The sequence below is a fragment of the Babesia bigemina genome, assembly GCF_000981445.1.
Source record: "Babesia bigemina genome assembly Bbig001, chromosome : III".
NCBI lineage: Eukaryota > Apicomplexa > Aconoidasida > Piroplasmida > Babesiidae > Babesia > Babesia bigemina.
Window position 1 is genome coordinate 909,435 of NC_027218.1, and position 22,793 is coordinate 932,227.

At 51.1% G+C, this 22,793-nt stretch overlaps 8 protein-coding genes across 8 annotated transcripts; 4 read left to right on the forward strand and 4 right to left on the reverse strand.

Annotated features, from left to right (window-relative positions):
• Positions 1 to 1,975: 1,975 nt before the first annotated feature.
• Positions 1,976 to 8,842, reverse strand: BBBOND_0303650 (hypothetical protein; the record flags this gene model as incomplete). Its single annotated transcript, XM_012913193.1, has 1 exon — positions 1,976 to 8,842. The coding sequence occupies one exon, from the start codon at positions 8,840 to 8,842 to the stop codon at positions 1,976 to 1,978; it is 6,867 nt and encodes a 2,288-aa protein (XP_012768647.1).
• A 1,335-nt stretch (positions 8,843 to 10,177) lies between these two features.
• BBBOND_0303660 (hypothetical protein) lies at positions 10,178 to 10,733 on the reverse strand (the record flags this gene model as incomplete). Its single annotated transcript, XM_012913194.1, has 5 exons — positions 10,178 to 10,309; positions 10,345 to 10,459; positions 10,495 to 10,561; positions 10,597 to 10,644; positions 10,679 to 10,733. 5 exons carry the CDS (start codon positions 10,731 to 10,733, stop codon positions 10,178 to 10,180), a joined length of 417 nt encoding a protein of 138 aa, XP_012768648.1.
• A 38-nt stretch (positions 10,734 to 10,771) lies between these two features.
• On the reverse strand, positions 10,772 to 11,776 carry BBBOND_0303670 (hypothetical protein, conserved; the record flags this gene model as incomplete). The annotated part of the gene is made up of 1 exon (XM_012913195.1): positions 10,772 to 11,776. One exon carries the CDS (start codon positions 11,774 to 11,776, stop codon positions 10,772 to 10,774), a length of 1,005 nt encoding a protein of 334 aa, XP_012768649.1.
• Positions 11,777 to 12,712: 936 nt separating this feature from the next.
• BBBOND_0303680 (GTP-binding protein YchF domain containing protein, putative) lies at positions 12,713 to 14,228 on the forward strand (the record flags this gene model as incomplete). The annotated part of the gene is made up of 6 exons (XM_012913196.1): positions 12,713 to 12,765; positions 12,800 to 12,942; positions 13,099 to 13,271; positions 13,342 to 14,041; positions 14,079 to 14,124; positions 14,162 to 14,228. The coding sequence occupies 6 exons, from the start codon at positions 12,713 to 12,715 to the stop codon at positions 14,226 to 14,228; spliced, it is 1,182 nt and encodes a 393-aa protein (XP_012768650.1).
• Positions 14,229 to 14,528: 300 nt separating this feature from the next.
• Positions 14,529 to 15,169, reverse strand: BBBOND_0303690 (CELL CYCLE CONTROL PROTEIN CWF15, putative; the record flags this gene model as incomplete). The annotated part of the gene is made up of 2 exons (XM_012913197.1): positions 14,529 to 15,079; positions 15,115 to 15,169. 2 exons carry the CDS (start codon positions 15,167 to 15,169, stop codon positions 14,529 to 14,531), a joined length of 606 nt encoding a protein of 201 aa, XP_012768651.1.
• Positions 15,170 to 15,605: 436 nt separating this feature from the next.
• BBBOND_0303700 (WD-REPEAT PROTEIN BING4, putative or Probable U3 small nucleolar RNA-associated protein 7) lies at positions 15,606 to 17,280 on the forward strand (the record flags this gene model as incomplete). Its single annotated transcript, XM_012913198.1, has 2 exons — positions 15,606 to 15,671; positions 15,715 to 17,280. 2 exons carry the CDS (start codon positions 15,606 to 15,608, stop codon positions 17,278 to 17,280), a joined length of 1,632 nt encoding a protein of 543 aa, XP_012768652.1.
• Positions 17,281 to 17,362: 82 nt separating this feature from the next.
• On the forward strand, positions 17,363 to 19,633 carry BBBOND_0303710 (DNA POLYMERASE 2 ALPHA 70 KDA SUBUNIT, putative; the record flags this gene model as incomplete). Its single annotated transcript, XM_012913199.1, has 6 exons — positions 17,363 to 17,425; positions 17,461 to 17,794; positions 17,996 to 18,385; positions 18,422 to 18,633; positions 18,672 to 18,972; positions 19,242 to 19,633. The coding sequence occupies 6 exons, from the start codon at positions 17,363 to 17,365 to the stop codon at positions 19,631 to 19,633; spliced, it is 1,692 nt and encodes a 563-aa protein (XP_012768653.1).
• A 90-nt stretch (positions 19,634 to 19,723) lies between these two features.
• On the forward strand, positions 19,724 to 22,732 carry BBBOND_0303720 (Serine/threonine-protein phosphatase 4 regulatory subunit 3-A; the record flags this gene model as incomplete). Its single annotated transcript, XM_012913200.1, has 3 exons — positions 19,724 to 20,057; positions 20,368 to 20,455; positions 20,491 to 22,732. 3 exons carry the CDS (start codon positions 19,724 to 19,726, stop codon positions 22,730 to 22,732), a joined length of 2,664 nt encoding a protein of 887 aa, XP_012768654.1.
• Between the last annotated feature and the right edge of the window lie 61 nt (positions 22,733 to 22,793).

Here is a 22,793-nt window from a genome sequence, read left to right on the forward strand (position 1 = left end):
ACGTTGAGGCAAATGCATCCACTAATCAGCTTCTATCCGTATTGCTCGTAATAGTATAACGTCACATTGGGATACATTGCTACCTTTGATCTCCACCCCGCTCAAGCACTGGGTTTCCCACTTTAGACATGTGGTTGTTGTGTAATTCAGCACACAATTATGTTTGATGGTACGTTATGTACACATAATGTGTTGTCTGTCTACGTCCTTATGATACGAAACTTGGGGGCAAATTATGATTTGTGCAGTGCTGATCCAGTTTTTAACCTCCACATATTTCATTCCGGAATTTAGAGCTCTGATAACGTGTGGCCGACTGCATAAGTAGATCTTGAAAGCCAACTGCCGTCGTCCAATCACACTTTTCTCCAATGTAAACCAAATAGCGTTTCAACGGAGCGCATCTACACCGCATCACGCTAGTCCAATTTAAGCGTTGACTCGTAATATTCAGAGCAGCAAGCACGCGCATGAGATAATGCTATATCTGAATATTGATTCCGAATAGTCGGACCAATTACCTTTTATACCTAAGTGTCATCCAGGTTCTTACATGACTGTTAACTGGAGTGTTATTTATGCGCGCAATAATTTATGTACAATGCACATGATCGTCCCTGTTGAATATGAAAAGTCCGAGAGATCTGCCTGCCCTCTCCCTAGTATCCCTCGCCCGCCTCCTAAGATCATTGTGCCATCCACTCCGAAGCACCGCAATCCACTGTACTACCAAACTCGCTCACTTTATACATGGACTCATGTTTACTTAGCTGATTTCCTATCCCCTCATGGTGTTATCGCAGAACCACTAAAGCTGACTTTACGTCGCATAATCCCAATCGTAATCCGTCATCAATCATTAAGTCTCATATAACTCCGTTCGATAAACTATGTTAGTGGTCCTTTTCCTATATAGTCAACACATTGGTCGTACTAAATATCCCATTGCGAGCCGATCCCTACTTTTCCCTCACTACATCCAAACATGCTGTAACCTACGTGGATGAGTGCGACGATAACTCGAAGCCATTACTTTGCAGTAAGGTATTACATTCATCATGTCCTTGTAAAGCATATGATGCATTGCGCCGTTAGGATGTAAGGTGCACATGAAGCCATCTCTCCTCCCATACACATATGCCCACTTATGTGGTCGACGGCTGACAGTAATCGCTCAAGATTTACTGAAGTTAGTGAAATCCGGTACTATGCACCAGGTGATAACACCTGCTGTTTATAAATGGCATAGCTCGTCGCTTAACTCATGAACCAATGTTTATTAGGCTATATTTTACTTTCTTCATGTGGCCAATTAAAAATGCACAGGCAAAGTAAGGTAGCAATTAGCTTCATATAACACCATTAATTGCAGCTGTCACCACTTATACGAATTACAAACATATTTTACAACACTGCAATACGTCTCCGAAGAAGGAATCTCAATTCTAACATTCTAGCGTAAGGGCATGGCGCCACTAAAATTGACGAACCAACATTGGAGAATTATCGAGCATATAAACAGTTTGATTTGATTTACCACGGAGCAATCACATCTGATATACTCATTAATTGGCTTCATATTTGCCGATCTAAAAAATAGTTGACATGGGTGGGTGTTGCGGGCATGTACGGAGATCAGGGGAGGTAGAAGGATGAAGTGATTAAAAAGTGACGATGAGGAATACAACACAAAGAAGTATCCAGATCAAGATTAAGTTGCCGTTCAATATAGGGAGGCAGTAAGCGGTGGGCAGAGGGGTGCTAGGGAGGAAATGAGTTGCAGTGGGGGAGTAACGATACAGGGAGTGGATGAGATTGAGTAACGTATTATAAACTTTGTAGTGATACTATATTGAAGATTGATTGTTGGTTAGGTGGCTGGGTGAGCTAGGCGGCGCCATATTTATAGTCGTGAGTGATATCAACGTGATGAGTGACGATGAGGCGGCGTTGAAGATCATACGTGGGAATGCGATTAGGTTTGCAGGTACGATATCTTGCTGAGTCTTCCAACACGTGCGGCGGCGAGTAGTGATTGCGCGGCGATGCGATGTGATGAGGGTGAGTGTAAGTGCGATTTGATGTGGAGCAGGTCGAGGCGGATGACCATGATGTGGAGGAGGTAGAAGAGGGAGAGGAGCCAGAGGGCTACGGTGGTGTAGAAGAAGGGCTCTCTAATCACCCATAGATATTCTGGAATTATATCAAATACCAACTTGGCAAGTGGAGCTTCAACATCTTTTTCTTTGTTAAGCACGTTGTCCAATGCGCGGCAGAAATCTTTGCACGTGCGTTTTTTCTCCATCTTGTTATTTCCACCACTAAGGTCGAATGGACTGCCAAACGTAAAACCGTATGTATACAATATTGAGTGCGTATTGGAGCAATTTACAATGGAATTGCACTCATCATTGTGCTTTTTGCCATCGAGTGCTTTTAAGTCTGCCTTATGATCGTCTGATTTATTGGATTCATAAACTGTTTTTACTTGACAATCTCTGGTACAGCGTGTACCATAACATATGGATTTCGGGGATGTGCACTTTTTGCAACATTTATCACATAAGTCTCTCAGCAAATTATAGAATGTTTCGGCCTGATAAATGATCCACGATAGGTATACACTAGCGTGCTCTCCATAGTACAGCAGGCGGATGTCGTCGCCGATAGATTGTAAATACCTGCCGCAGGGCATTGTGGGCGAATCCTCAGGATTACAAGATAGAACGCCGAACAGGTCACCTTTCTCATGGGTTGGTTTCCCGTCAGATGGAACGTGCTTGCTGGTACACAATATAGTACTTGGGTTTAAAGCACCAAATGGACGCCCGAGATTGGCTTTAGTGACGGCGTTGTTAAACGCTAGTCGCCTGTGTTCTTTTTGTGTTGACCGGTCATCATCATAGTGATCCAGGAAGTTGTAATAAAACGCAAACATGTCGCACAACGTTTGCGGAGGACGGCGCAGCAGCAGTAAGAAATAGGAGCAAAGCAAGTTCAGCGATTCGTTTTCTGTACCACAGAACCAATCAAGCACCTTCTTGATACGTTCACCTTTTTGCTGATGAGATGCCCGTATACTGAGATCCCGGAAACCCATCGGCGTCTTACACGGGATGCCGTTGTGGTTTTGCAGTGAACAGGTAATCTTACAATCAGGCTTCTCGAATGGGTGAGGCAGGAAGCCAAGTAGACCATCTTCCAGGAACAATTGAAGGGGTGATTTTACGCCGCAGGAGTAATGTTGCCTGCACTTTTGTTCACACTCTTGGTTGGGGCATTGCAGCTTATTGCACTGCCAACGTGATCCGCCAATTCCCTTGCCGTAGAGGCAGTCACGCCACCCACCGCACTCAGGGCCATTGTGGCACTGCTTAAATAGGAAACGAATCTGATGATTCACACGCAACGATACTTCCACAAGCAGATCGAGACATTTATCTGGGTTGCTTGGGTACAATAAATCGTCCGGGTTTGTGAGGAAGTCACAGGCGTACCGTCCGTCCTCTTGACCGTGACCGAGGATGGCGATCAACAACAAATTTGATCGAATTGTTGAGTTGTTGAACACGTATATTAATTCATTGCGAGTCAGTGTTCTACTCATGCTAACGCTTCTTCGGTAAGGCAGAGCGACTTGTAGTTTATCAGTTTCAACTTTGTTTTCCCTTTCTACATCTTCCAACAATTTTCTGAGGCTGTCTCTCAGAGGTTCGGCAACAGGGTTGTACCACAGCCCACCGAGCCAATGCAACATTTCGTATATTGTGGTCGGCGCCCTGGCGTCTGGGATGAGTCTATGGTGGCAGACACGGTAGTAATCTTCGAGGTATTCGTGAAGCGATTTAAGTGCTCCGGTTGTATCGTCTTGTCCTTTGTATATATTTTTGGCAGCCGTTGTTACGCTGGTGCCGGCAATCATACCAATGATATTTTCGCCCGTCTTGTTTGTGTCCAACTCACCATCTTGCTTGTCCTTATTATCAGACACCGTGAAGCCACGGTGGTCGAACCAGATGCCTAAGTGATTTGCCCTTCTGTTATCATCTTCTTTTAGACAAAGTTTGTTAGCTCTATACAGCTTCGCATCTTTACATTTATTACGCAACCCATCCAAATCATGATAAAGTATCTCGAGAATCGTCAGGAAGGCCTTGGCACACTTCTCACCATCTAACTCCCACTCGAACACATATGCCGCTCCGCAGTAAGTGGAAATGTACGCCTTGCCCAGTTCCTTGAGAAAAGATTGAAGACATGACATGAGGATGTAGAGCAAAGTATCGCAGTGCTCGCCGGACTTGAATGGACGGATTGAATCAAGGAACTGCACAAATTCTTCACGTTTTGATGCGAATGATTTGCTGAAGTACCCAGCGGAAAGCGTGCCGAAGAGTCCTCGAGTGTGATGATCAATCCTGTCAAAGCAGTCCGAAATGGGATCTTTGGTAAGCTGTGGAGATAAAAACTGTTGGCCCGTGGACGGAGTGCGCACCTTACCTAAGTATCCTGCACGTCCAGCCGGTTGGGGTGCATTTGGATCCTTTGATGATACGGATTGCACAGCCGGCCTGGCTCTGTAACCGCCACCCGAAATCGAGGGTGTGACTTGTCGGACAGCCGGGGTGGGAGATAGGGAATCATCATCATCATCATCGCTATCGTCTCCCACTTCCAAGCCGTCATGTTGGAATTTAACATACCTATGGAGATGTTTGTTAAGGTGTTCAAATAGGTCAGCCAACGATTTCAAGTCCTGAGCCTTTTTAAGGTCACCACTTTTCTTATCAATCCACATTTTCAACAAATGTAGAAATCCTTTAATTCCTTTTTTTAATTCGATGCCAATAATTCTGTCAACTTCTCTTTTTTGCTCCTCAACGCAGTTTTTCAAAGATTTTAACAGAGCAATTTTGTCTTCGGAGTACATGGCGTATACCTCTGTAATAACTTTGTCAAAGGCTGCTTTAACTTTATCCATGATTCCAACTCCCAGTTTATCAATTCCTGTTTCGGCGTTTTTAAAAGATTCAGTCAGGTATATGACTGCTCTTGACGCACACGTGTCAAATGTAGTTGCAGCTAAAATTATCGTATTAACTGTGTTTCTAATCAAGTCTTTAAGTTTTTCGAAACACTGTTTACGACCTTCATAATCCATTTGAAAAGCGGAATTTTTTCGTATGGCGTATATCCAATTATCAAAAGGCTGTGTGAGATCCGTAACGAATCTTTCGAGTTCTTTTTTGGTAGATTCATCCCTGAGTTGCATTATCATATTCTTAATATCGACACTGTTTGCCTTACAAGCGCGCGCATATTGCACTTCAGCCTTCTGAACTTCATCCTTGATGTTCTTAATGGCGTTACTGAGATATGTCTTGGCCGCACTCTGGTAGGCCTTTTCGTAAAAGGATGACAGTGTCTCTACAGTGTTCTTGATTAACGTCTGCAGTTGAGTGAAGCATTGTTTACGAGATGTGAAATCCTCATCGAAGGCAGAATTTTTGGCTACCTCCGCTTCCAGCTGACCGAAGTCAGAGGTTAGCTTCGCAGTTAATCTAGCTCTATCACTATTCTGTTTGAAATCTGCATCCTGAAGCGTAGTGATCTTATTTCTAACCTGCTCAATACACCCTCTAATTGCCGCCTTGTAGGTTCCTTCTGCCGCTTCAACCTTGTACTTAATAGTCATAATCGCCCCGCTAAGATAGGACTTAGCCGCACTCTGGTACGCGTTTTTGTACGCTTGATGCAAGGTGGCAACAGTGTTGTTAATTTGAGATTTAAGGTTTTCGAAAAATTGTTGGCGTTCGATGATGTCTTCGGAGAAGACTGATTTAGTTGTGATGGCGGACTGTATATCTTCGAAGTGTTTCAGTGATGTGGATAATTCTTCAAGCTTATCCTTGCCTGCTCTATTTTTAATCTCACTAACAGTCCCTTCGATCTTCTGAATTAATCTTATAACCGTATCCTTGTATTGTTCTTCAGCGTTTTCAACCCTTTCCTTTATTTCTTTAATAGCTCCACTGAGATATGTTTTGGCCGTGGTTGAATAGGCCTTTTGATAAGCGGTTTTCAGTATAGAAACCGTGTCGGTAATAAGTATCGTAAGGTGGTTGAAATACTCTTGGCGGCCACTTTTGTCTGTTTCATAGACGGAATGGTTGGTGATGGCGGATTGTATATAGAGAAAATTGGATTCAAGATCGGAGGTAATATCTCCAAGATTATTAGTCTCGGCTTTTTGTTCAAAATTCTTAATCTTAGATTTAATCTGCATAAGCTGCGCCTTAACCGCCGTCTGATATTCGTGGTCGGCTTTTATGATTTCGTCGTTGGCCTCACCTAGAACGTATGTGAGAAGATAAGAGTTTGCACTCTTGAACCATGAATTTAATTGGTCCTCACTAACTTGCTCAGACGTTTGGGGCTTTAAAATACCTTTAACCGCCAAAATCTTATTTTCGTCTAGTTGATTCAATTTAGATTGAACGTTACCCTTATGGCTAATAGTAAGAGTCGTGGATATGTTTGTGAGTCTTTTAAATTCCTTTTCAATCGTATTTTTCAACTCGGTGACTGTTTTTTGACCTTGCTTAAAACTTTTCAAAACGCCCTCAAAAGCACCTACAATATTTCTTTGCAAAGAGCCTTGGGATGACTCAACATATTTTATAGCGTTGTCTATGGCGTTCTGCAAATCTTCTTGCGCCTTCCCAGCCAACCTATCCAAGTTAGTTTTATGTGTATCATTAAATATCTTATCAGGAGCTTTAATCGACATTTTTGGACCTTCCAGACTACTCTTAACATTGGAAGCTGCATCATTATCATTAAGTGTCGTTGTAATACTCCTAATTTGACCATCCATGTATGGATTTTTCAAAGCCTTAAGCTTTTGGAAGGTATCGATTATGCCATTGCTACTTTCCAGACTCCCCAACTTCCCTTCAATATTTATTATTACCTTCAAAAATTTACGATTATTTACCCCACCGTGCGTCTTGATACATTCTTGAGCCTTGGAAATTAATTTCTCCAAATCGTCTTCGGCATTCTGCGCCAGCCCCGCAAGTTTATCCTGATGAGCTTTACGAAACAACTCTTCGGGGGCTTCAATTGATGTTGTCAACTGTTGCAAACCGCTTTTAACATGTGAAGCAGTGCTATCCTTGCTAAGGGCATTTGTGATTTGAGTTATCTGTTCCCCATCCATGAATTTCCTTTTCAACTCTTTCAACTTATCCAAGGTCTCAATTCTTTCAGCTTCCTGATCTAACTTGTTTTGAATTGCGCTTATAACCCTTGCAACCGCATTGTTATTCAGCCCCCCCCTATTCTTGGCATGTTCATCGGCACACTCAAGAGCTTTCTGCATATCGTTTTTGGCGTTATTAACTAACTGTAACAATGCAGCGTCGTGGTTGTCCCTAAATACGTCTTCAGGTTTGACAATCTTTTCCATTAAACTGCTTAACCCATTAGTAGAATCTGTAGCCATTTTGCCATTAAGAGATGTGATAATATTCACGATCTGCATCTCTACCGGGTTACTCTTCAAGGCATTTAGTGAGTTTGCGTCATTAACCTTTTCCGCGTCATCCTTCAACCTTTTTTCAAGCGTTTCAATCACCTGTTTAACCACACTATTATTTAATCCTCCCATATTCATTGCATTTTTACTGAAAGTGATAACGGCTTTCATCAGATCCACTTTTGCCATCTTGATCCCATTAATCATAAACGTATCGCGGGATGCATCCATTTTTTCCTTGACTTCCTTTTTCAATAGTTCAACCTTCGCTTTATGCTCCATAATTGTACTCTTAATATTATCCGATATGAATTTGTCAACTTCTCCCGGTAGCGTGTCAAATGCATTTTGAACAGCTGTCACAGCCATTGTGAAACCTTTATTATTAGTACTCGTTTCCAAAACTTTAATCGCCTCTATCACTGCATTAGCTGATGTATCTAACTGCTTTTGGAATCCTTGGTCCAAATCGCGTAAAAAATTTTTGGCAGTTTCGGACATGCCAAGAAAGTCCTGTGTGACGGTCTGCCAATAGTTCAACTGGTCTTTCAGTGAATCTTGCCTTTGTTCCGTAATATCATCTATCCTATCATTAATTCTCGAACGTAAACTATTTAATATGTCTCTAACATTACCAGTCCTCTCCCCAACTCGCCTCTCATATCCCTCCAACCATTGCCTCACACGCATGACAGACTCCAAAAGCCCTTCACGCCCTTTGCCAATTTGTCTGACTATAAAGTCAAGAACAGTATCTAGACCGTCTTTACTTTCAATTTTAACATATCGATCATAAGTTGTCACAGCATCATCATCCTTAACACTCTCCAACACCCCGTGCAAAAACGCCATCACCGCATCACACAGCCTATCCATGTCAGAGTACACAATACCCTGCCCTGTGTAGCCTTTGGAATCTTTGTTGAAGCCGAGGAAGGTCTCGAGGCCAGTACATAATCGCGTCAAAATGCTTTTATCAGGATCTTTTGAATTGATTTGAAGATTCTCCAAAAAAGGTTCGAGGTCTTTCTGAAGATTTATAAAGGACATCTCCTGGTCATCAAGTTTCGCAATTTTAGATAACTTCTCTGCAACATCATATATTTTATCGATTTCATCTCGTTTTTTATCAAGACTATTTTGAGTGTTCCAAATGGCGTCGGCAATAAACTCTTTCAAAGCCTTACCCAACTTCTCAAGACCTTTGTTATCGTTACCTCCATGCCTAACCTGTATGAGCCAGTCGATGGCCTCCCGCAGATTTTCCGGGCAGTCCGTAAGCTTCTTGAATTGCGGTGCCATCGTTCAGAATCGTGAAATCAAATCATGAGCAACTTCAACTAACCCACCACTAATTTGAGGTTGCATACACTCAACTCCTGCAAACATGCGACAAGCACTGGAAGGCTGTCAAACTCCTCTCGCAGTGCTCCAAACTACATTACTTAAGCATCTATACTATTGAGGGCGCATTTGAAATTCACGACCAAATTAGCATCCGCCTCGCTCACCTAATCCCAATCGCCAGCACCCAGACAGCTTGAAATTATAATTCACTTAGGGGGTGCCCTGAAGCCTACCAACTACACTCCAATGTTCAACTTCCTTAAGAAATAGATAGAGGTGATGCAAGTTGCGTGGTAATATTCGCATCAAATTCTACACTGCCTCTGCGCATTTACTGGTCCACCCCACTCCTGCTATACTGCAGTAATACAAGAGAGGATACATTCACGAATCTTTAAATTGAATGATGCAGTGCAGTCATGTGAATAACATCACGTTGTAAACACGAGGCGAAAGAGCTCCTGGTAAAATGACTCCCTTTGCTGCCGTCAAAAGGAACGGAGTATTCGGTGCGAGATGTCTGCAAATACGACGTTCATATGGAGTACGCAGAGTGTAACATTGAAGCACAGTGAAGATAAAAGGAACTTTAAAATATTATACTGGCAGAACGGTAGTGAGGAGTAGGGGAATGACTACGGTAACTATGGATTCCCTAGGTCAAGACGCAAAACACGGAGAAGGCCAAGGAGCACTATTGATCTGACTTCCCTCCGAATAAAAAGCAGAATGCGATGACCACCGTGAAAGCCGGCGTTACCAACCCATATCACCGAGTCGAGGTTGTGATAAAACCTGTGTAAAGACGTGGTGAAGGAGCCCAAAGGAGGACATACACGCCAGATGATATGTTAAAGGCGATAGCCCATCTGACGAGCGACATGGTGGCTCAACATGATCACGACTTTGTGAATGACCCTCTTGCCCAAACTGGAGGGATGCCCGCATGGATGGCACCAGTGACGACCGGCAACGGACCGACTTGGATCCCACAACCGGTTTTAGCGTGAGGTGGCATCCCCGCAAGATCTAAATCGGCCCTAGGCACGTGGCCACTTAGCACACTGTAAGATGATAGGATAATAATAAAAACACACCGCCAAGTTTAACAATGACAACATCAGCAATAATACCTACACGTTTAGAACTAAGCGTATGTGCTACTAACAAACCTAGTCCTGACTGAAAATTAAAATGTCTATCGACATCCTTTGCGTGACAGCAGGTCGTCCACTACAACGACTGTGTCCTACCACACCAGATATGTGCCTTATACAACGCCATCTACTCTTATCCTTTGTTTTCAGGATGTAGGTATGGTGGCTGGTACTGCTCCGGGTACTTGAGGAACGACGGCACGATAAGACTCTCACCACTTCGGAGGCGCTCTTCCATTATTCGTTGCTGCGATTCCGGAGTTGCCTGAGAGCGTTATAGCGTGCTTATAGACAACTTACAAGAAACTCCTGATAGTGCCGCACGCAACGTTTCATCCGGTTCGCTTCCTTGCGGCAACTGAAAGTGGCGTACGTCTTCTCGGCGTAGCAATTGACATAGTCGTCGAGCTCAGCCCTGCGATATTTAGCAACTTCCTTCACGTAAACCACCTGCACATGTCTCTGATGCGCGCTCCGATGATCTTTATCACCTCATGGCGTTCCTTGGACAGCTTGTCTGCGCAGCGTGATCAGGGCTATAGGAACGCGTACAGTCAGCCTCCCGGAACTCCAGGTAGGACATCGGCGTGTCTCCATTGGCTGCGAAAAATGCACTAAAGGTTATACGGCCAACCTTGGCGGAGGCGGTTTGCGATGCGGAGGTATAGCGGCGGCCGCTGCTCCGCCATCGCGCCAGTGTGTCAAGTGTAGAGTCGCGCACAATTCATTACTCCGGTTTATGCGTTAGCGTTTTAGAAAGGCTGCACGTGGAGCTCGTGAGCGAAAAAATGTGGTCGTTGACGAGCGACAACGAGTGACTGAGGGGCTGCTTCGTTTTGGGGGGTGTACCCTTCCGCGCCTTGTTGCTGTTCGGGTTGCAGTACGGCCCGCCCATGAGGGCGTTGTCCCAACCCTTCACGAGCCCCGTTGTCTCGGCCGGCTGGTAGAAGTACTGCTCCTCGAGCGAAGCGATTTTTTCCTCGAGATGCTCTATGTCGGATTTTGTTTTTGCAAGCACGCGCATGATGGTCTCCTGCAGGCGCGAGCACTTGCGTCGTCTACGTCTGCGCTCGTCATCGTCCTCAGCGCTGCCCATGGTGCTAAAGCTGTGAGACTGCGAAAGCGAAAGTGAGTCTACGTCCTGCAGCTCCGCACGGGCCTTTGCGATATCCTCGGCGTCCAACGCCTCATCAAGCAGCGTCGAGTCGATGTAAGCATGTTTGCGATGATCGGCAGCCCTTTCATTGCTACGAACGGGCTGCGTAAAGCGGTCTAGTGTAGATTTGTATAATGTCGACCCCTCCTTGGAGGAGGCGATGCTCGAGGTTCTGGAGAGCACGCCTGATCCACTGACGTCTATGCCCAGGCTGCTGATCGACGATATATCCGATACGTGACCATTGGCCAAGAAGGGGCTACGGGTTGCGCTGTCCGTTGCCTTTGAGCGTCTTGCCCTCCTCCGTGTTCCGCTGGGAACGTCTTTCCCCGTGCGCCTTTGGGCGGATGCGGTGGGAGTCACCGGCTTAGACGCATTGACGGGTGTACTTGTGGCGGCGGTTGCTGAGTTGCTCGAATCAGCGTTAACCGCCGTCTTGGACATGCCATCTTGCCGCTTGTAGGTCACAAATTTTTGCTGCCCACCTTCGCCCACGATGAAGCGCGGAAGCGAAGGCGAGTCGCCGAAGCCGGCACACTCGGCGGGTAAAAGCAACGCGCTGGGCGACGCCGACATTTCGGCACACCCAGAAAACGCGCGCCTAACGGGTCGTGGAGCGTCCTAGGTAGCCGATCGGTAGTTCGCGCGAACGCGCACCGCCAGAGACGCACATCGCACAAAACTGGGCTCGTTTCCGACCTCTTATAGGTCGACTTGGCTCGCCCAGGCATCAAGGGAGTAAGCACCCGGCTCCCTTTCGCGCGTCGAGGGCCGAGCGCTGCGTTAGGGTATTGTGCGCAATTACGCCGCACAAGTCACGCGGATCAGTAGGCGTTGTTTCTCGTATCGCCACATCCAGAGCCGTCCAGCTCGCCCTTATAAATGCATTACGCCATTGGCGCAGCCGTTGTGCCGCCAGGATGTCCGTAACCGTAGATCGGCGAACGGCGCTGAGGCACGCCCCTGCCCCCTGCAACTCTATGGCTGATTGCGGGCTTTTCGGCAGTACTTCGTACAAATGCCACAACCAACTTTCTTAGAAGCATGTAGGATGCCAAATATCGCCATGTCACGCAGATTGAGCCACCTTTTCCTTACATTAGCCGCTGCAACAGCATCGCCTGCTGTGCCCCGTACGAGACGACGCAGCAATCCAACTTTGGAACACCATTGTAGCCGAATCCAATTCTAGCCACTCACTAGTATACAGAAGGCGCCACTTGGCCCGTGGTTGTCTCGGGAAACGCCGGGGCCTGCCGCCCCTGGCGTCGTCCTCGATTAATCATACCATCTGCGACACATGTTCCACTTTTACGTAAAAATGTTGAACTCACCAGTTAGTTGTATATAATGCGTGTTATATTTACTGCGTCTGCAGTTATGCTTGGATCTTCGGTGGCCACCACGCGGCTGCGGCGGGTGTTCGAGTCGCGGCATGGTGTGTAGCCGTAGGTCCTAGGTTTGCATCGCAAGGTTTTTAAATTAGCCGAATCATACCCGAATCGAATAAATATGGCACCGAAGGACAAGGCGGCGCAGCCCGAACCCCGGGTTTTGCTCGGAAGGTCGGTTTGACCTCGGAGTAGTCATCCCTCGCAGGCCTAAGAACAACCTCAAAATGGGACTCGTGGGACTTCCGAACGTCGGGAAGTCGACCACGTTCAATCTGCTGTCCAAGCAGATGGTTCCGGCTGAGAACTTCCCGTTCTGTACCATCAATCCGCACGAGGCTGTCATAAATGGTGAGTTGCAGGAGCGCTGGTCCTTGCTCGGCATCAGTAGTTGTGTATATGGTCGTATTGACACAATGTGTGGTTAGTAATGAGCTTCCCTCTGACTAAAATCGCGGTCCTGCTGCTATCGGTGACCTCTGATGCCCATGACTCACATTTTCGCAGTGCCTGACGAGCGATTCAAGCATCTCTGCAAGGTGTTCGAGCCCAAGAAGGAGATCGCGGCGTGCCTGTCGATCTTCGATATCGCCGGACTCGTGAGAGGAGCGCACAAGGGTGAGGGCCTGGGTAACGCCTTCCTGTCCCACATCGACGCCGTCGACGGCATATACCACGTGGTGAGTGTCGCGGTGATACATGGTTGCTTTGAGTGGCGTGTTTCTCACCTGTAACATAACCCGCGTGCAGGTCAGGGGGTTCGAGGACGACGAAATCGTCCACACCGACGGCGAGGTCAACCCCATCAACGACCTGGAGACGATCAACCAGGAGCTGATTTTGAAGGACTTGGACAAGTGCACCAAGGCCCTGGTTGAGATCGACAAGGTGTACCAGCGCAACATGAAGGTGAAGGCGAAGAAGGAGGAGTTCGACACCATGACCAAGGCCAAGGAGGTGCTGGAGAAGAACCAGTGGATCTCGCACGCCAACTGGAAGGCGTCTGAGGTGCCGATTCTGAACGAGTACAACTTCCTCACGGCGAAGCCCGTGGTGTACCTGGTGAACCTGAGCGAGAAGGACTTCGTCAGGCAGAAGAACAAGTGGCTGGCCAAAATCGCAAAATGGGTTGCCGAGAACAACCCCGGCCCGATCGTGCCGTACAGTGCGCAGTTCGAGCAGGCGCTTGAGGCGTTCGACACCGACGAGGCGCGCGCCGCGTACCTGCAGGACAAGAACGGCGCCACCAGCAGAATCGACAAGATCATCTCCAGTGGTTACTCGTGCCTCAACCTCATCCACTACTTCACGTGCGGTCCTGACGAGGTCAGGTGCTGGACGATCCGCAACGGCACGAAGGCGCCGCAGGCCGCCGGTGTGATCCACACCGACTTCGAGCGCGGTTTCATCTGCGCCGAAACGTACAACTACAAGGACATCCTCGAGTTCGGTGGGTCGCCTACACCGAAACGATCACGCTTGTGCAGGCAGCGAAAACGAGGTGAAGGCGAACGGCCGCTACCTCCAAAAAGGGTGAGCGATTTCATTTACATTATAAAAGTGTCCGCAGAAAGGACTACGTGGTCCAGGACGGCGACATCATGTTCTTCAAGTTCAACGTGACCAACAAGAAGTGATTACGAGATGTACTTGTGCAGGAACCGTCGGTGGAACTCGCTGCGCACCACGTCGTTGACGAACCTGTGAACCGTTAGCGCGTCCACCAATGCCCCACGGCAACAAAACACCGTGCGAAAGCAGCTAATGTTGTAAACCGGTACATGAAAACAAAAAGCAGAAACAGTACGCAATCGTGTCCAACGGATTGCGCCACCAGCACTATGCAACAACATACAGACACGTACGCTGCGGGCAGTTCCCGTGGTCATCTTGATGACCACCACCCACGGCTCTTGTGAAACTGGCATGGAGGCAACTTACTCCTTTTTCTCCTTGACCTCCCTGGTGGGATTTTTGAAGACCACATCCTCGTCCCAACGCCTCTCAGGGGCTGTCTTCGCCAGCAGCGGGTTCTGGCTGAGGATGCGCTCACGCTCACCAGCCGACTGCAGCGACTCCTGCAGCTCGCGCTGCCGAGCCTCCTCCCTCTCGCTCTTTATCTTGGCGAGTTCGCGGAGCAACATGGCCTCATCGTCGTCCGAATCCGACTCGCCGCCGCCGTTGTCTTCCCCTGCGGCGCAGTCGTCAGAGTCCTCCGGGAAGGCGTTGACGTCCTGGTTGAGCAGCTTCACGGTGTCCTCAAGCGACAGGAAATTGCGCGTGGCGCCGATGCGCTCCTGCAGGTCCCCCTTTGCACGGTGGGCGCTCTCCGAGTTCTCCAGTTTCTCGCGCAGCACGCGCTGGTACTCGGAGGTCTTCTGCGCCTTCCCCTCGCCTTCGTCGGCAACGGGGTTGACCGGGGCACGCCGCTTGAGCTCGGTATGCGACGGCATATCACGGCTCGACACCTTGAACGTCCCGAAGTTGGCTGCACGCGTCTGGCGTCCACAAAGACCCGCTTACCTCCCGGACTGCGGCCGATGGCCGTGTGCCACGTCGGCCGATGGGCTGTCGACATTGCGATGGGTGTCTATCCGCAACAACCAAAATAGCCAATATATTAACAACGCTAGATGTACGGAACTGTCGTTAATGGAAACAGGCAGTGGCGGCGGCTACTCCCGCTTTTGCCGTTGACAGCAGTGACGCTGCTGGTACGACGACGGCGCCAAGGAGGCAAAGCTATTGCGTTCTAGCAGCAAAGTCCTGACACATCACGCGCACTTATTGCAAGAATTGTACTCACATCGCCAGACTGTGGATGTATTGGCGGAATATGGAGCACTACATCCTCTCCGCAGCAGGGCAACCACGCGGCTGCTCCGCGCGAGATTCCGTATCTGGCACTTTCGCCCACTATTTTAGACCCGCCATACAGAACTATCATGGAGATTTGACCGCTTGAACGCTCAAGATATCGCAACGTTATCGCCGCCAACTTCAACGTACGCGAGATGGCGGCTGAAGTGCGGGATACCAAGGTCTTCCACGCCAAATTCTTCGGTGGAAAGGCTGAGAAGGTAGCGTTTACTGCGCCACTACGAGCTAGTCATCGCTGTGCAGTTCAAGCAGGCGCAGGCACAGCGCAACGTGCAGAAGTACAAGAAGGTGCATAAGACTGCCAAAGCCGAGGCTGACGCCACCTCCGTGCTCCTGCCGAACCAGGCCGGGTTCCTGCAGGTTGGGGAGGATGAGAAGACCTACAACGTATCGCAAGCCCAAATACTCGACGCGGTTGACGTCGGCACCCGGCGTAAGTCGTTTTCACTGCAGCTGCAGCACGGCCCCTACCGCTGCGACTACACCCGTGACGGCCGTTACATGCTCCTCGGAGGCGAAAAGGGGCAGCTGGCGCTGTTCGACGCCATCGACATGAAGCCGTGCTTCGACATCTCCGTGAAGCAGACGATCCGCGACATCCAGCTGCTCGACAACCACGAGCTGCTGGCCGTCGCGCAGAAGAAGTACGTGCACGTGTACGACAACAACGGCGTGGAGGTGTACTGCCTGCGCGACCTCGGGCTGACGTACCAGCTGGAGTACATGGCGCCCTTCTGGCTGATGGCCGCCATCGGCGAGTTCGGCGAGCTGAGCTGGCAGGACATCACGAGCGGCGAGGTGGTCGCGCGGTACAAGACGCGCAAGGGGCCGTGCAAGGTGATGCGGCACAACAAGGACAACGGCGTGATCCACCTTGGACACACGTCGGGCGTGGTCACCCTGTGGACGCCCAACGAGGGCCGCCCCGGAGTTGAGATGCTCGCCCACAAGGGCCCCGTGGTCTCCATGGCCGTGCACAACCACTACATGGCCACGTCGGGGTTCGACGGGTTCTGGAACGTGTGGGACCTCCGCAACTACAGCAAGGCCGTTAGCCGACAGTTCACCGGCCGCACCCCCCCGGAGGCGATGGCGGTGAGCCAGACCGGAATCCTGGCCATGGCCATAGGCGGCCGAGTGGAGTACTACCGCGACGCATTCTCGCGCGTCGGCGGCGCTGAATCCAGCCTGTACCTGAAGCACCAGTTCCCAGCCGAGTCGGCACGGGACATCAAGTTCCAGCCGTTCGAAGATGTGTGCGCCGTCGGCACCACCACCGGAGTGTCCACGCTGCTGGTGCCGGGCGCCGGCATCGCAAACTTCGACGCGTTCGCGCCGAACCCGTACGAGCCGAGCTCGAAGAAACAGGTGCAGCGCATGCTCGACAAGATCCCGTACGACACCATCACGGTCAAGAACGTGGAGATCGGCGCGTACAACCGCGACTACACTGCCGCTGAAAGTGAGGAGGGTGCTTCCGCCCCCGCGGCAACCGTGGACAGCGGCGGCGAGATCCTGAAGAACACGCGCAAGAAGAGGCGATCGATGAAGGCCAAAACGGCGTCTAAGGTAGGCAGCATAGGTGCTAGTGATAACAGTCATCAGGTTGCGGCGTACGAGCGCACCTTCCAGCGACGCCAGCAGGCCGCCCGGGACCGGCTGCGCAACCTGCGGAAGCAGAAGGTGGCCGGGCAGGAGGCGAAGCAGCACATTATAGATGCCATGACCTTCGAGGATTCCACTGGCGAGCGCCGCGTGCGCGGCTCTGTGCGCGGTGCGGCGCTGTCGCGTTTCGCCAAGAAGCAGTGAGGGCTGATGCGCGACGGGTCGCGCCACCGCCTTCCAGCACACATAGTGTCACCGCTTTCTAACACTTAGCTGCGTGCGTACGATGGACGTGGACGGTGGCCATCAGCCCGAGGAAGTCTCGGTCTACAACATCGCAGACATCCTGGTAGGCGGTGTGTGGACGAAACTGACGGCCAGCAGCGCGAGTCGTTGGATTCCAGCATAAAATGGCCGCTGTTGGACGACCTAGCCTCGCGGCTCGAGGCGATCGGCGGGAATTCCCGCGAGATGATGAAGGTCAACCGCTGGCTGAAGGAGCAGCTCGAGTCGCTCCGCGCGCAGGGCGCGAGTAGCGTCGACGGCGCCCGGCGGGCGCAGGTGGCGGCGGGGCTGCTGGAGCTGGTGGAGAACAAGGACGCCATGCGCCAGAAGACGCTGGAGGAGATTGTCCTGCGGCGAGCTCCCCTGGTGGAGTCCGGGAAGGTGGAACTCCAGCGCGGAGTGGAGACCGCAAACAAGGCCCACATGAGCTTCGGTTAGTTACGGTCGTGATTGTATACATGCCTGTTGTTGCCGCTTAATGTTGGTGTGGGTTAGGGTGCCAGATGCGCTGCACGCTGGTTGCTGCCTGGCCTACTGTAATGGTGACTGTGCTAACACGTCATAAATACCGTGGTTGTTGTGCGTTTCCTGTAGTTTACGTAAGTATCGATGCCGGTTGACATGTCGGCCGCAGACGTTGAGGATGTTATCCCGGAATACAAGTGCGCCACCGCCGACGCTGCCGCGGTCGACGCATGCATCAACGGCAAGATCACCAGGTTCACGAACCTGTTCAAGGGCTATTGCGAGTCCAAGGGCATAGCGTGCGATCTCAAGCCGCTGAAGAACTTCAGCGACAACGACGTGACCGCCTACGGCAGGATCGGTGCGGAGGGCGACGTGCCGCTCAACGAACTCAACGTCACGGTGCAGGGCACCACGGTGTTCGATTACGGCGTCAAGGCGCAAATCACAAACATACACGCGCTCGATGACGTGTGCCTGTTCCCAGGCCAGATGGCCGCCGTGACCGGCAGGTGCCTTGAGGACAAGTTCGGCGTCAGATACGTTGCCTCCAAGCTGCGTATGTGATTTGACAGTTGACGGTCATTGTTTGCAGATTGCGGCATACCGGCAGACGCCCCTATGGCCACCAACCACGCCAACCAGAAGTTCAAGAACCAGAACATACACATATCGGTGGTCCGAGGCTGCCTGCTCACCGAGTCCCTGGAGCCCGTCAGCTTCAACCACGTGTTCAACAAAATCAAGAGGGACCGGCCGCACGTCGTATTTTTCATGGGCCCATTCGTCAGCGTGCGGCAAGTTGCAGTACGTTTTGAATATGGAGGGCGGCAGTAACCACTCAGGTCGACGGCGATGGACTCAGCCGCATCGGGGACATCACGTTCATATACAAGCGGTTCTTCCACGAGATATCGCTGCTTGCGGATCTTTCGCAACTCGAGGGGACGAAATTCGTCATCGTGCCACACTGCTACGACGTTTTGTCGGGATACCCGCTGCCGCAGCCGCCGCTCAACAGCTCGGAATCGGAGTTACGCAGCGTGGAGTACCCCGACAACGTCGTTTTCCTGTCCAACCCAGGCCTCGTGAGAATCAACGGGGTTCTTTTCGGAGTCACTTCCTGCGACCCAGTCTCAGGCATCGGTGAGTCAACTGCATAACGACGGCGACGTGGTGCCGGGTGGTGAACGTAGTGGTATCGATTTTTGGTTCTGTTGCATACGTACTTGGTGAATCGTTTGCGTTTTCGGTGCCATATGCACCTTCATTCGGAATAGCGATCTGTGGTGACGCCGGTGCATACGCTACACGCTCTACGTGAACCGCACCGAAGGCATGTGACCTGGCGCGTTCCCAAGATTGACGCTGATTTCATGCCCACTGACATGCCATACGCGCTCATTACGCTGCAGCAAACAACATGGTCTGCATCCCCGACGAGAAGAGGGTGCTTCGGGCGTGTGAGCAGCTGCTGCTGCAGCGCTCCTTCTTCCCCAGCTATCCCACGTCTACGCTACCTTCGGAGTACGCCGTGGACCACGGTATGCTGCGCCGCCTCGAGTTCGCGGAAGACGCGGTGCCCGACGTGTTCCTGTTCGCCACCTCGTCGAACAACGAGCCGTTCGTGGAGTTCGCCGGGGAGCGCGCCTTCGTAGGATGCCACAGCGCGGCCGTCCCGAAGGACGCAGTCGTGCAGATGACCACCGAAATTTACATAGCGCCGCAGGAGGTTGACTCGACCCCAATTCGGCCGATGGAGCTTGAAAACCGAGTGTCCCTCGTGCTCGCGCTCTGGCGCGGGTGACTGGGGAACGGCCACGCGTAGCACTCCAAACTGTCATAAAATAATGTGGATTACTGCCACACAGTTTGCGATGACCACCAGGTAGAACCCATGGCAGTGGAGCCGGGGCAGGATGAGCTGGAAGCCATCGAGGTGGAGCTGCGTAGCGAACCGCGGTTGCAGAAGGCACACCCCGTCAACGGCATCCCGGCGTCGTGCAGGCGCGTGAAGCTGTACGAGATTTATTCGTCGAACGTGGGTTCCGCTGGATACGGGAATATCGATACGCAGGATACATGGGTGGACAAGGGCACGGGATATTGCCATATCAAGGAGCCTACCGACCAGGGAAGCCCGCAGATAGTCATCGAGCTCGAGCAGGAGGGGATGACCGTGGTGGTCATCTCTAACATCTTGTACAACACGAACTACTCATCGCAAAATGGTAAGCGTCGGTGCGGCATTGAGACGCCTTTTTGTGCTTCCCCTGGTGAACTGCCGGTAACACCTGGCTTTTGCCAATTTTATAAGTGCCAAGCTGTTTTTTCGGGGGTGTATAACCACGGGTTTCGACCCCGAGATGCGGGACTAGCCGTTCTCCAACATCGATGTACACATCTCGATTTATATACGGAAATAACGGTGTCTACATGATTCTGCGTGTTGTTACTAAGGTTTCAAGTGCATTTCATGGGCTATGTGATCTAATATACGCGTAATTGTGTAGTATACATCCACCGCTCATCCCGTGACAGACTCCATCATCATATGGCAAGAAGGAGGGGAAGGCCGGCTCTACAGGGCGCTCTCATTTCAGAACGTGGTGGGGCACAAGTCGTTTTGGTTAGTTTCGGCGTCGGTTAACGCAAACGGCGCAGGACGTATATCAGCGGCCTAGTCGACGAGCAATGCATACAGTCGAGCGACCGCGACGGCGGCAGCGGTTCCGAGACGGAACTCGATGGCGACGGGGATGGCGGCTCTGGCAGCGGATCCGGGCAGAACGGCTCGAGCTCGCCAAACGAGTCGAGCAAATTTAATGTGATGTACCGCGTCCTGCCCGTGCCCACCGTCGGCGAGCTGCGCAAACTGGAGACCACGCTCGACGCGATGCTGTCACAGAACTCGGTGTCCGATATGGTGTACATGGATCTTTTGGACAAGCGGTGGCTTATGGAGACATTTGCTATAATGCGCAACTGCGTGGAAATAGAGGACCTGTCCACCCTGTCGGCAATAGCGGCGATCATGTCGAGGCTCATCCTGAACTGGTGCGGGAACCTGGAGCTCATGCACGTTTTCGTCAGCGACGAGATGTTCATCGATCTCCTGCAGGCGTTCGAATACGACGCAGAGCTCCTATCGCAAAATATAAGCTTAGAACACGTCAAGTTTTTTCGACAACACGTCAAACACCACGACGTCATCATGCTGGGGAACCCCGCATTTTACAGACTGGTGCACTCAAGCTACCGCATCGAGTACCTCAAGGATGTTGTGCTGCCCAGGCAGCTGGACGAGTTCTCCATTCAGCGGCTCAACACCGTCCTGTTCTCGAACACCAACGAGATCCTCAACATACTGTCCAGCGACGGTCGGGGCTTCGTGGAGTCGCTGAAGGAGCAGCTTCCCCATAAGTACATGGCGGCTTTGCTCCTGCGCGAGCTCCTGGGGGCCGCCAGGTGCTCGCAGGGTGTAAACCAGCCGGATCGCATCTCGCTGTTGCTGTTGGTTAAGCACAGCCAGCTTCTCATCGAGCTCATTGGGTACCTGGACGGTACCGCCCCAGCGTGTCGCGACTTCAGGGAGCACTTACTGCCGAAAAACGAATCCATGGACCGCGAATACACGGCGCTAAAAGGCGCACTTGCACGGATGCAAGATTACAGACCCGACCTGCTCGGCACTCGTCGGCATGGGCTGATGGACCCCGTCTCACTCGCCGTTGAGATATTCAACTTGTGCCTGGAGGTGTTCCCGTCCATCGTAAGGACGGCAGTTTTCGCTGACGCGGAAGCGAAGAGCGAGCCATCGCTCCTGTTTGCGCTCTGTGACGTAATCGCTACCAACCCGGATGGGGGAGTGCAGGCACAGACACGTGACATATTCCTCCGGCTGCTGGACCCGAAAAATATGGACCTGCCGGAGAAGGACGAGATGTGTTCGCTGTTTTACGACAACGGGGTGCTGGACAGGCTTATTGAGCGGGTGTTCGGAGATAACGTTCCCGACTCCCCCACCATCCGAGTGGCCAAAGTGCACGCAATGGAGCTCCTGTCACTCTGCGCGCGCGAGCACAGACACAGGTTCAAGTTGCGCGTTCAGAGCCACAAGTTGCCGCTGCGAGTGTTGGCGAGTTCGCTGAGGCCGTTTGACAAGTTCGTCACGGTGGGAGCCATGAAGTTCCTCCACGTGTGCATCAAGATGAAGGACATGAGCGTAGAACGGCACATCATAAAGTACGACGTTCTGAGGCCGGTTTTCTGGATCCTGAAGACCAAAATCAGCGCCGGGAGGGACGGGGGGTCGATGCTGGAAAGCGTCTGCCTCGGCATCCTCAGCACCATAGACACGTGGGCCCTGGATGGGCTCGTGGAATGGATATTCCAGGACCCCGTTTGCAGCACCCTGTTCGAAGACCTCAAGCGCGCGTACTCCCACTGCTGTGAAAACTTTGTTTTCAACAACCTCGAGAGGATGTACAACTACTCCAGGTCCGGCGGGATGAGCAACAAGAAACGACACGTGATAGTGGACCCAGATCGATGGTTCGAGGAGGACGACGAAGAGGAGGTCGAGCCCATCAAACGGCACATCATTAACATATCGGGCAGCCTGGTTGATGGCTACGACGATGACGACTACACAGGAGACATAGACCTAGCAGACATCACCGCCACCGCGCCGGGGGCCTCCTCGCCGCTTCTACGGCCCGCAGACATGGAACCCTGGGGGCACGATAGCACGGAGCGCGCGAAAGACGAGGCTGAAGACGTGTTCGAGTTCAGTTTCAAGGGCAACAAGGCCACCAAGATCAACGTCTTCCTCGACACCTGTCGCAAGCAACCCTCCGCGGGCGGCAAGATCGCCAACGATTTTGTGCTTGACTCTAGCGAATAAAATGGACTCCTTATATGCAGCCGTCAGATACGGTAATACAGACAGATACTACATATCGCAC